Source organism: Micropterus dolomieu, linkage group LG02 (genome assembly GCF_021292245.1).
Source record: "Micropterus dolomieu isolate WLL.071019.BEF.003 ecotype Adirondacks linkage group LG02, ASM2129224v1, whole genome shotgun sequence".
Lineage (NCBI taxonomy): Eukaryota > Metazoa > Chordata > Actinopteri > Centrarchiformes > Centrarchidae > Micropterus > Micropterus dolomieu.
In genome coordinates, this window is record NC_060151.1 from 9,109,801 (window position 1) to 9,122,144 (window position 12,344).

A 12,344-nucleotide genomic window follows, 5' to 3' on the forward strand; every position below is an offset into this window, starting at 1 on the left:
ACTAGAAAGCACTAGCACATCTGACACATACTGTAACAGCTTGTGATTAAGTTACAATCATCACCGAGGCTGAAGGCACCAAAACAACCTCACCTCAGGTTTCAGAAAAGAGATAGTAGGCTATAAGGTATGTTAGGAGATTAAATTAATTAATTAGATTCAAGGTTAACATCCATAGTTCATTTAACATATAAAAACTTATGTTTGCTTTCTAAGGAGTCCAGGAAATAGTGCAGAACATTAGAACAGAAAGTTGTGTAATGTCTCATGTTGGAAGATTGATCACTTTGTTGTGTTACATTTGGGAAAAACGATATTTTAGTTGCTTTTACATGTTTTGTTTGAGCATTGTTGGATGTAGCCTGGGAATAAAATTTCTCATTGCCAATGACCGCTTCACTGTTTATGGTGTGCACATGTTGAACTTGTACTTGGCAGGCCTACCTCTACTCATGCAGTGAAACATCATTTGTTGAAGAACTTGGACAGGCTGGAAACAGGTTGTTTACCACATGGATGCCCTGGCTGTAAAAAAATTTATACATTTTTATTCACTTAATAACTAATGATTTACCGTGTGTTTAACAGGTTTGTTCATAATTACTTTTTTAGCTCAGCTATCACATCAGATTTGATAAAAGCAGGCGGGAGGGTTATAAATTAGAAGGGCTATGGAAAAGCTAAGCTGAGCACTCAGTGGGAGTTTTTACACTGCGGTCACCACTCACAATTACATGAGAACAGTTCCATTATCATTTTACCACTGTGTTTATCTACATGAATTTAAGAAGTAACAAATAAACTATTTTTTTGCAAAAGTAATAAATGGTTATGCCTTTTACATGCAGTATTCAACCCCTACTCTATTGATTTGTCTTAAGATGAACAGGCCCATTAATTTTAATGAGTTGTTATATCTAGTGGCCTTTTATTGTGGCCAGCCTAAGGCACATCTGTGCAATACAAATGCTGTCTGATCAGCATCTTTACATGCCACACCTGTGAGGTGGATGGATTATCTCGGCAAAGGAGAAGTGCTCATTAACACAGATTTTGACAGATTTGTGATAGGCGTTTTGTGTACATAGTTCAGCTCATGATGAATGGGGGCAAAAACAAAAGTGTTGTGTTTATAATTTTGTTCAGTGTATTTATTTATATTTTATATACATAAATGCCAATTTGTTTTTACTCATAGCTGAGAGAGCTGCTCTCTAAAAACATACGAGGGAAGAACTGCTTGGTCAGGTCAAAGTTCAACTAAAAAGTCAGAGTAGTCTTTTTTTTATTTTAACTTTGTTTTTTGTTTGTATTTGTTAGCATACAATATCAGCCAGAACATTTTAAATGTGGCCTCAGAGGCCTGACTTACATCCTGAGAAGACATTCTCAGCGTTGACAGCCTGTTTTTAATAATGTAATTAAGTTTTTGGACTTTCTTTTGAGGACCTCGTCAATGTCCTTACCTCATTCAGAGTCAATGTTCTGCAGCCATAGATTGTACATTCAATGCCTTTGAAAACATGTATGTGCTACATATTTTGAATAAATGTTGTATGGAAAGACTTTTGTGGATTCTCTTCACTTGCATGATACAACGGGAGTGTCGGATGTTACACACTGGAATGTGTATAGAGAAGAAAGATTCACACAGTATATAGCACACTGGTAAATCATTCTTTTGGCCAGATGGCCTACATTAGGACACTTCTGATGTGAGTTTGTTGTCAGAGCTGCTGAGAAGCTGACAGCAGTGTTAGAACCAGGTTAGAGCAGAAGGGCATGCAGATTTAACTCTGGGCTGAGGGTGAATGATGAAGATGATAACTAGGCTAGAGGGAGGCAAACCAAATTAAATGAACAACAATAAATCCATCTATATCAGTAATCTGGATTCAAAACGTTTAATAAAGACACAGTACAGGCCTTCATTTAAATCCTGCCACCTGCTGGTAGAAAGGGGGGACAGCTTGGTTCATTACAGTGGAAACCACATTAAATATAAATTTAATATTAAAAATATAGCGCTGACAGTAACAACTTTGCACATACAATCATTTCTTAGGTTAACCCATATTAGCCTACCAACTGTACTGCACCAAACAATGTTTAAAAAACGTGACTCTTGCTGTTTACATGAATAAATGCACAATATTATAGTGCATGCAATCAACTGCTGTTGCTAACGTATTTCTCTTAGTCCAGGTGTATTTATTTAGTTATTTATTTTCATCTAACGTCACCCTGGTATAACGTTTGTGCTGCATAATGCTACAGATCCGACCGTTCTAAAAGCTTGGCTTTTATTTTAATGTCTGTACTCTTACTTCCGGGTCACCTGGCTCACCGGTCTGTCTTTTCTTATGTCTAGGCCTATCTTCAAACGGAAAATGAAAATAGGAATTTCATAAAAACAAAAATCGGACCATTTTTTGTTGTCGTCATTGGTCTTATTTGAATTTGGTTTAGTCGTTTTTGGATTCAGAAACCAAAAACGGGAGAACGGCTCTTTTTATTCCGTTTCTTCGTTTTTGGTTTGAAACGACAAACGGAAAAAAGGTGGTTTTCTCGTTTGTTCATTTATTGGTTCAAATGAAAAAAGAAACTATCAGAACGTACACGGACCTGGTTACAGATAATATTAAATGAAGGCAGCAATTAGTCATGATAGACTTGATGGATTTCAGTGCTATGTTTCACAAGCAATCTCAGTAGGCTCTACTATTTTTGTATGCGATTTGTTGTATTAATTGAACTGTTGCCCTCTCTAGACTGATGCTAAATTTAAAGTTATTGTTATGTTTATGGGAAATGTTTCAAAGTCCGAATTAGGCTACAACCCTTCAAAGACTAAAAAGAAGAAAATTTGAATTTAAATAGTTTATTTTGTTGTGAAGAACAGGACACATTTAAATAAAGCTACATTTCCAGTGTACTGAAGAGCTACATCTCTTAATGACTCTTAATGAGTCTTGTCTTAAACCAAACTGATAAACACAGCATGTACTTGTCTTTTAGCAGATCTTGAAGGAAGTCAGTTTGAAGTCTCCTGCGATTTTGATGTAGTTGATAACGTCCATGCCATCACGGTTGGGAAACTGGACTTCCTGTCCATCAGGAAGCTCCACTTCAAACATGTCTCCTGCCAGCTTCAACACAATCTAAAATAGAAAAAAAATTCTTAGAGTAAATCCTTTTTATTTTTAGTAGAAAATCTCTGAGACAGAGTTCACAAAACCTCTCCAGACAAAACCCAAACTACCTGCATGAAATTATCACAAAGGGTTAGTGAGGAAATATGTTTCTTTGGGGTTTTGTTTTCATTGGGGTAAACCTAACGCTAACCTACACAAAAAATCCTAGGTAACTCACCCACAGTTTTTTAATATAAAACACATATTTACACTTCCTTCAGTCAGATTCCCTCACCTTGACATCTGTGCCTCTCTGTAGAGGGTTGTGTATTTCCCGTTTCTCATCGCCCCAACAACCAGCAGTCCTTGAGTTGCAAACGAGAACAGCTCCGTCAGTGTCATCGTGGAAACGAGGGTTAAAGTGCAGAGCCAGGTCGTCTGCATCACAGCCGAGGTCGATCTGGAATCTGAGTGGACCAGAGACAATGTTGACAAATGTTGTCTTAATAGTTAATAGATTTTTCAGAGCTCAGAGCACCACACAGGTTCAATATTAGACATATAGTCACCGGGCTATTTATAAAAGGAAAATTACATTTTCTTCATATTTTATACAGCAGCAATAAACCAGAATACATCTGCATCACCATATACTGTAATTTTATTCAGTCAAGAGGCTAATATAAATTAAATGTAATGTGTTGGGTTCTCTTACCGCTCAGCATCATGCAGAATTAGCCCCTTTATTTTCAGCTTATCTCCAGCTCTCAGATCCACATTCTTCAGTTCAAGCAGCTGAGAAACACAATTCAGGGTTGCAAACAATTTTATTAGAAAATGAAAGATTGCTGTATGTCGTAATGGTTAGTCAAATGACTGGGTGCAAATCCTTAATCTGTTATTTTGCTGTGAAATAAAAGCAGAAACAAAGAAGATACATTTACCATGCTCATTTTGCGTGCTGGTGTTGGGAAACAGTCCTGGCGCTACTGGAAGATATAAGAAGATGGTCTTGGACTCAGGAAGAGTCTTCTGTCCTTGAAGACAAATGGTTAAATGGTGTGATTGTGAAGTTTCACTTAATTTATAATGCAGATCACAAATGATTCAATGAAAGGAGTTTTAACAGTTACAATGTGGCCCATTCATCATCATGGCAATCAATGCCTATTCAATGCAGAGCCAGTACTCTATTTAATCACTGTTGTTGAACTCATTTTGAAAAAGATTAGTTGCTTCCTTGATCGCAAAACAAGTTGTGAGTAACAGCTGCCACAGTGCATCATTACTGATTATATGTAAGTACAAACACCACCCGCAGAGCTCTATTTAACCAATCTATTATGCTGATCCTATGAATTAAATAACATTCATGGTTGAACTGTATGATTGATCATTAAAACAAAATATAAAAATGTTTATTATTGATACTTGATATTGTTCTCTATCACAATCACGCTGGATGCCTCTTTTATTAATATTTTATTTAATTTTAAAAGAATTGTAATAATACTCTCCCCCGTTTCTTCATATTGACCTCGTGTGTTCCTATTTGATTAATTAGATATCTCTTCATGCCACTATTCATTTACTGTGTGTCATTTTCAGTGACTGTCTGATCCTCCCACATTGTCCCCAACGCGCCTGCTTATGGAGTTCAGCCATAATGCAATTGGTTTATGACATTCAGATATCTGATCTCGTGCAGCCTACAACACAATCTGATGTATCCTAACTCATAGTTATTTTGATTATTTTGAATCCGGATAGGGGAAACGAAAATAGCGTCTGTGCCTCTTACGCTCATTCAACTCGACTGTGCGTGAACGAGCTTTTAGGTGTTATGCCGAGTTTTGCATGCACCTCCAAATACTGCTTTTAAACGCTATAGGCTACTATTCTTTGTAGGGTTCATCAATGGTGATAAATGATTCGTATTAATTGGTGTTTACATATAACGGTGCGCTCTTTGGAACAGCTGTCTGGAGAAAACTCCCTCCTTACCTTCAGCAGCTATAGAGCTGGATCCTGCTAAAGGTCCTGTGGTCGGTGGCTGTAAACCCATTTATTTATAAGCTCAAAATCAGAGTCGTTGAGTTTGCCATAAATACATTGTTTTAAGTTCTTGGAGGAGGATATTACATATCTCATTGTCAAGGGGAGGAAATAGCATATAAATAAGGCAGGAGTGGTGTATTTATCTCCTTTTCCCTGCTAGTCTTGATCGTTTAATATAGTTTTATATCCCCAGCTGGCGTTTATGAGAGCTGCTCTATACGCCTGCACACGGGGGAGACACCCGCCTTGCTCGTCGTAATTTCCCCACATAAAAACGACTGACCATCAGAACAATCCTTTCTGTTAGATTGTTACTTGGATGCTTCAGTTTGGCCACTTTATTCTGAAAGTATTCACCGGAAGTGGTAGCTTGCTGTCAAGGCTGCAATGACGTTCGTTTTATTAATTAAGTTTGTTGCTGTTTCAGGCTGTGGCCACTGGAGGGCGGTAAAACTCACGGTTGTAATGTCTGCCTTGACCATAGAGTGCAACTGTGTATTTGGAATCATACGTTTGTGTCCGTCTGAATAGGTTATTAAAGTTAATAACATAGTTTACAGGCTACTAAAGACTAGCTTCGGCTTCCTCCATTTGACCCTTGTCAGCACGTAGCCGCAGTCCGTCGTCGGTTAGTAGTCTCCCGTCTACGCATAGATGGAGATGACGGTTTACCAATAGATAACAATAATTTCTTAGATTGTTTTCAATAGCTTCGGTTTTATCATTTTATTTTTTAAGTATTCGCCGGACGTGCTGTCATGTCTCCATTTACGCTAGATTTACCAATGAATGTTTTGTAGTTCCATACTGTGACCACTGGAGGGCAGTGTACTAAAAAAGATCAGTAAGTTACCATCGAAGCAGGCGACCACCGCCGTCGCTCGTCGGTCACTGTGTCGGTTCAACACTGTGTATGTTACGATAAACACGAATTTTTATATCGTTTCTGTGACTGGTCTGTTAGCTGCAATCTGCTCACTGTAATTTGAAAGTACCTACAGGAAGTGATAGTAGGCTATCATGTCTACCTTGACGAATTTAATGTGGTGCAGTTCCTAGTTGTGACCACTAGAGGGCAGTAAAACCTCATGATTGTAAATATGTTAAAATGTTTTCTTTGGAAGGAATTTCATGGGTTTTATATAGGTTGATAACAACGTTAATCATCTTTACAGGTAGTCGGTATAAATACCTATAGTATTCACACTGAAGAATGTGGGTCTGGTGTTTCTAACTGTGGCCACTACATAACAATTAAAATGATGTTAGTCTTTCCCAGAAACAACTTCCGCTATGTTACCGGAAGTGACAAAATAAAGTAAACAGAGGCGCTGTCACTGGATCCAGAAATTAAGATAATTACGACCAAAGGAAGCGATTTTTAAAATATACTTTGCTTTATATGCATACTAGGTGTATGAGAAACTGGTGCAGGTTCAAATAAAGGTAAATCGTTCATTGTGTGTTCACGTTACTGAAAAAGCGACATTTGCCGTTTCATCTGCCAACATCCCAACGTTACATCAGCTAAGCAGCTAATAATCCAGCGTTAGCACGCGATTTTCTTGCTTTCTTCCGTCACTATAAAGACATATTAAAGTAGTTGTTTTAACAGAGTATGTCGGATGAATTTAGATGAACTGTTCCACCTTTTTAGACTCGTTTATCAGGTTAACCTCGGGTTGTTTAGCGTGAGATGTAAGTTACCAGCTGTTCGTCCCTCTGCTGCAGCAGCTAGCTTCCTCTCTCTGACTGCGGGGATCAATGACCTGCTTTATTTAGAGCACAGTATCCTTGTTAGATACCGTATCTTTATTGTTGGTAGCGCAGACTGAGAGAGCTGCTCAATATTTCTGTCTTCATCATATTATATCTTCAGATTCAGTCACAATAACGTAAAGTCAATTGATGTATATTATCACTTACAGGGTTCACAGGGACAGGAGTGACACTGTCCCGCAATGTTCACTGACATGGACTATGAGTTGGAGGAGGACAAACTGTGAGTCACAATTGTATTTTCCCCTTTTTTGATCTGCGTCATGCAAGTATGTGTTACAGTGTGTGGATGTTCTGTTCATACATGTGACCACATATACTGATAAAAAAACGACTACAATTAAACCCATACACCATCGTTAATAGTGTGAGCCCAATTCCTGATATGAAATTTCCACTCATTACTCTCATTATTGAAGTATTTGTAAAAAATTTAGATCTTTATACTATATTGCTGTACCTCTTGTTAAAAAGTGCTGAAAATCTCCATGTGTCACGTTTTCTGCTCCACAGTGGGATACCAACCGTACCCGGTACTGTGTGTCTGAAGAAAGATGGTAATAACCTCATTGGGATCAGCATTGGTGGCGGGGCACAGTACTGTCCTTGTCTCTACATTGTCCAGGTAGGTTAGAGTAATTGATTATCACAAAACATTTCTAGTTCCAAATTAAGTTTTATAATAAGTATGAATTGAAACTTAGTAATGTCTGTTTGCTCTTGTTAAGCATGAACTTAATACAGTGGTGTTAAAGCTCCATTTGAATAAGAGGGGAAATGTCTGCACTCTGTGTCATTGGTACCTTTGCAATGAGGTGTCTGTTGTCTCACAGGTCTTTGATAACACCCCAGCAGCTCTGGATGGGACACTGGCAGCAGGCGATGAAATCACAGGAGTGAATGGCAAACCAGTGAAGGGAAAGACTAAAGTGGAGGTGGCCAAGATGATTCAAGCTGTCCAGGTACACAGATGCTGGGAATTAATCACCGTCTATAGTCATTTCATGTCCTGAACAACACCAGGATGTGCTCAGATGGCTTATTACTGACCTCTTCTACAATACTGTGGATACAAAGTCTAGATTGGGACCAGCTGCATGTAGTCCTCTCTGTTAGTGATTAAGGGAGTTTAAGACTACGATAGAAAATTAAACACATCTACCTACCAAATGCGGGTAATTTTGTTTTGTTACTAATCACAAGCTCAGGCAGGAAATCAGCCTTTGTCAGTAAATGTCCTGTTGGTTTAACAGTTAAACTCCACTAATGAGCTGTGTTTGTGAATTAGTTAAAACAAAGAAATTAACACATAAGGACATTAGTAGAAACATGCAAAAAGAATAAAACATTACTCACATTTTTGTGTCCCGCTGTGGCTGCAGACTTGTTAGTGAATAGTCCAACAGTTTAGTAATTATGGCTGCAAACTCACCATCAGACTGTCAAAGGGAAAAGGGCTTTACTGGCTTCCTCTGCGGTGCTGAAGCGGTCAGGACAATAGCCCCTAGCATTTGGCGTAACGTCACCAATGCAGAGTGGCTGTGTTGTTTTTGTCATTCATTGTTCGCACCCAGAAAATTCCATGACTTCCTGTATGATGGATTAAAGGCAGGGTGCAATGTGGGATTTAAAGGATTACACTGTGTTGCTGTGACACATTCAGCCAAATACTGCACGTGAGATCACCCTCAGCACCATGAAGATGGAAAAGTTTGCACATTATTAGTTTTACTAGATATAATAGGATAACATGTTGAATTTTAAAAATGAAATGTCTCCTTACGTATTGATTGTACTATTTGTAAACTCTTGCTTCTTCCCCTGTGTCTATCCCATTGATACTGTGCACGCTAATAGCTCTTACTAGTATTTGTTGCTGCTCTTATTAGTATCTGTTGTCACCTGTAGATCTCTTACTTTACTGATGCTTGTCTGTTGTTCCTCAAATGTAAGTAACTTTGGATAAAAGTGAACGCTAAATGAGTAAATTTAAAATTAATGGAAGATATAATTTGTTTTTTAGAGATGGTTTTCTGTTTAATATATCCAGTTTATTTTTTGATGTTGTTGTTTCAGCTGTGGGTCTCTTGACTAGTGGGCAACCCATACGGGTTTTTTCAGTGGCCAATGCCAATATTTAGAGAGCAGAGCAGCTGATGGCCGATATATAAAACCGTCCCTTATAAAGTCTCTATTAGAGTACAATCTAAAATACATGGTTATCATGGCCAGTAACTTGTTGCTTTAGATGGAATTAATAAAATAGAAAAATACTATATATTTAACCAGTTGTGTTTTTAGATTAGATTTTCAGCAATTAAGGAGAAATGTGTTAAAATTTAGAAAAGACGAAGGTGACTGAGGACATTTAGGGCTCTAAACTAACTTTTTCACTACCTTCCCAGAACTCACAAGGGGGAGCGCTAACATTGTTCCACAGCAGCCACACTGACTAGGCAGCCTGCAGACTGACATTTTTTGTTTATCAGCCTTGTGAGTGTAGACATCGTCCAATGACGATGATCTAAATATGCCAGATATCGACCCGATTAATCGGCCGACCAACTATTATGTTTTCACAGGCGGAAGCAACAATCCACTACAACAAACTGCAGGCAGACCCGAAACAGGGGAAGTCTCTGGATATAGGTATCTCCTCCACTATACACATACTATCAGTCTTGATCCACTGTTTGTTTATGTTACTGTGTGTGGCTCATGCGTTGCAGTGTTATGCATTGCATTCTCTCGTCATCACAGTAACTGTTATCCAGGGCTGAGGTTTCCATTAAACACGTGTTCTGTGTGTTTCAGTGCTGAAGAAAGTTAAACATCGCCTGGTGGAGAATATGAGCTCAGGCACAGCAGATGCTCTCGGACTCAGCAGAGCTATTCTATGCAACGGTGAGATTATAACTATGAGCATTATGCTTTTATTAGTTCATTTATACACATAGAAACAAAAATCTACTCGTGGGGATTCATTTCACGTTACAGATGGACTGGTGAAGAGACTGGAAGAGCTGGAGAAAACAGCCGAGCTCTACAAAGGTGAAGAATAAACTACTTATAAAACTGGCCCTCGGTAAAGTGTGACAACTTGTATGTTACGATCGACTGTGAAGCAGTAATCACTGTGTTTTGGTGAGTTAAGGTTCACTTGTTGCTGTTTGTTCAAACCAGTGTCTCATTACTCCTGTTTGCTTGTAGGGCTGATGGAGCACACAAAGAGACTGCTCCGAGCTTTCTTTGAGCTCTCTCAGACTCACAGAGGTGAGTTACTGTCATCAAGATCAGAAATTAAAAGTGTTGCAAATGTGACCTTTTTTTACCTTTGACATTAACCAGCAAAGAAGAATAACACAGATCACCGTCTAAGATCTCACTTTATCACGGCTTGAGTGTCTAATTGGTTTCTAAAATCTACCCCTCTAGCGTTTGGAGATGTTTTTTCTGTCATCGGGGTACGAGAGCCCCAGGCCGCAGCCAGCGAGGCCTTTGTGAAGTTTGCTGATGCTCACCGTAACATTGAGAAATATGGTATTCAGCTGCTGAAGACCATCAAACCTGTGAGTACGATTCAAGTTTGGCCTCGAAGCTCAGTGAAAAATGTTGTTTTCATCTGTTAGTGTATCGGACTTGAAAGGCTTGTAGGGGACTCACTGAGCATATTTTCACTTAAAGTTTTTACTTTTAATGTGCTACCATCTTCTTCTGAGCTTTGCATTTTTTAGTTAGTTATATTTTATCAGACATGAAGTACTGGAACTGGAAGTCTGGAAGTACAAAAAATACTGTGTCTGACTTCATGTCACCAATCGTATCTTGTTGTGCAGATGCTCCATGATCTGAACACGTACCTCCACAAGGCCATACCCGACACGAAGCTCACCATCCGCAAGTACCTGGATGTGAAGTTTGAATATCTGGTAAGGCATCGCTTGTGAATCTGCTGCACTCGTTCACTATCTGCCAAAAGAAAAACAGGATGATTCCCTTGTGTCTTTCAGTCGTACTGCCTGAAGGTGAAGGAAATGGATGATGAAGAATACAGCAGTATTGTGAGTTGCCATTTGAATTCTAGTATGATGAATGAAATCAGTATGATGTTAACGAGATTTATAGGTTGCCAACAGGAAAGATTGCTGCTTCCAGGTCGTCGCACATTGTCCGATTGTTCTCCTCAAAGTCTTTAAGCAAAGATAAAATGTACTTGGGCGCCTGCTTCTTTTTTCAGCTTTTTAAAGCACAAACACAAAGTAAAACATTTGAAAAGCTGAATGTGGAAAGACTTTGCATCGTGCTTTTAACCCGCTGACTTTGTCTGTTCACTGATATTTGTTGTAAAGCTGTTGAAAGTCTTGACATGCTTGTGAAGGTGACTCCAGGCTCAGGACACAAATCCCTTAATACCATGCTGGTTATGTGTACACTGTCCATAGTGGCCTGCCTAATTTTGTGCAGACAAGTGCAGACTCTCGATGCTATTGATCAATCAGTGACCATCACCATTCTTTTTAAGCTGCTGCTGCTAAACTGGTAGAGCTGTCTTGAGCACGCTGGCTGTGTGTGCGTCCTGTACTCGATCATCTGAAGCAGCAAATAACGTGCTTCTTCCTGCAGGCCATGGGAGAGCCCCTGTATCGAGTCAGCACTGGTAACTATGAGTACCGGCTGGTGCTGCGGTGTCGGCAGGAGGCTCGGGCCCGCTTCGCCAAAATGAGGAAGGACGTTCTGGAGAAGATAGAGCTGCTGGATCAGAAACATGGTCTGTTGTTTGTTTTTTCCCCCCAGTTACTCTGAGATATAAACTGCCACAGATTATCAATCAATGGGATCAGTGTGTCTCTATCCACCACAAATGGAACAAAGTCATACCAGGGTGTATCCTGTCACAGGTCTAAACACACATCTGATATTTAAACCAGGATGTGATGATGCTTTTGTTGTGATTGAAGTGAATTATAAGTATACTGTACCCAAAGGTACAGAGAAACACTATGAAGCAGAAAAACTGAGGAAAAGCAATACAAATATAAATTCTTGTCCCCTCCCTTCTTCTTCACCTACAGTCCAGGACATCGTGTTCCAACTGCAGCGCTTCGTCTCAGGCATGTCGCACTACTATGACGAGTGCTACGCCGTCCTGAAGGAGGCGGACGTCTTCCCCATCGAAGTGGACTTGTCCCGCACCATGATCAACTACAGCAGCCAGCCATTCTCCTACCCTGGAGATGAGGAGGAGGACGAGGAAGGAGAGGGAGGAAGAGGCGGAGAGGAAGGGGGAAGCGGCGTGGGAAGACAAGCAGAGAACGGCGCTGAGAAACTGATTGATGACGAATAAGACTGCGTGCGTGCGTGCGTGCGTGCGTG

The 12,344-nt window shown here is 39.6% G+C and overlaps 2 protein-coding genes across 5 annotated transcripts in view; one reads left to right on the forward strand and one right to left on the reverse strand.

The window, feature by feature from the left end:
• Positions 1-1,879: 1,879 nt before the first annotated feature.
• On the reverse strand, positions 1,880-7,836 carry LOC123985734 (galectin-2-like). 3 transcript variants are annotated; one of them, XM_046073580.1, is made up of 5 exons: positions 7,775-7,836; positions 4,079-4,171; positions 3,850-3,929; positions 3,430-3,601; positions 1,880-3,161 (listed from the first exon to the last, which is right to left on the reverse strand). In XM_046073580.1, exons 2-5 carry the CDS (start codon positions 4,085-4,087, stop codon positions 3,015-3,017), a joined length of 408 nt encoding a protein of 135 aa, XP_045929536.1. In that variant the 5' UTR covers positions 4,088-4,171; positions 7,775-7,836; the 3' UTR covers positions 1,880-3,014. The 3 variants fall into 3 exon arrangements, with proteins under 3 accessions (XP_045929536.1, XP_045929529.1, XP_045929545.1); XM_046073573.1 differs by lacking the exon at positions 7,775-7,836 and adding an exon at positions 6,900-6,968; XM_046073589.1 differs by lacking the exon at positions 7,775-7,836 and adding an exon at positions 6,842-6,929.
• LOC123985636 (PRKCA-binding protein-like) overlaps positions 6,500-12,344 on the forward strand; it is an 8,438-nt gene continuing 2,593 nt past the window's right edge. The window contains exons 1-13 of one of the 2 annotated variants that reach the window (XM_046073353.1): positions 6,500-6,638; positions 7,121-7,194; positions 7,485-7,596; positions 7,805-7,933; positions 9,554-9,620; positions 9,786-9,875; positions 9,969-10,022; positions 10,182-10,244; positions 10,407-10,540; positions 10,808-10,900; positions 10,982-11,032; positions 11,595-11,739; positions 12,044-12,334. In XM_046073353.1, the coding sequence (XP_045929309.1) occupies positions 7,154-7,194; positions 7,485-7,596; positions 7,805-7,933; positions 9,554-9,620; positions 9,786-9,875; positions 9,969-10,022; positions 10,182-10,244; positions 10,407-10,540; positions 10,808-10,900; positions 10,982-11,032; positions 11,595-11,739; positions 12,044-12,315 (1,251 nt within the window). In that variant the 5' untranslated portion in view covers positions 6,500-6,638; positions 7,121-7,153 and the 3' untranslated portion in view covers positions 12,316-12,334. Of the gene's footprint in view, positions 6,639-6,745; positions 6,891-7,120; positions 7,195-7,484; positions 7,597-7,804; positions 7,934-9,553; positions 9,621-9,785; positions 9,876-9,968; positions 10,023-10,181; positions 10,245-10,406; positions 10,541-10,807; positions 10,901-10,981; positions 11,033-11,594; positions 11,740-12,043; positions 12,335-12,344 lie in introns of those variants that run through there. The other variant, XM_046073362.1, reaches the window with a different exon arrangement.

Bases quoted from the DNA above. Each gene is read 5' to 3' on its own strand.
- LOC123985734 (XM_046073580.1), bottom strand. The intron at 3,602-3,849 runs GTAAGAGAACCC...TGGTCCACTCAG, and splicing joins ATTCTGCATGATGCTGAGCG to ATTCCAGATCGACCTCGGCT. The intron at 3,162-3,429 runs GTGAGGGAATCT...TTTCTATTTTAG, and splicing joins AGAGAGGCACAGATGTCAAG to ATTGTGTTGAAGCTGGCAGG.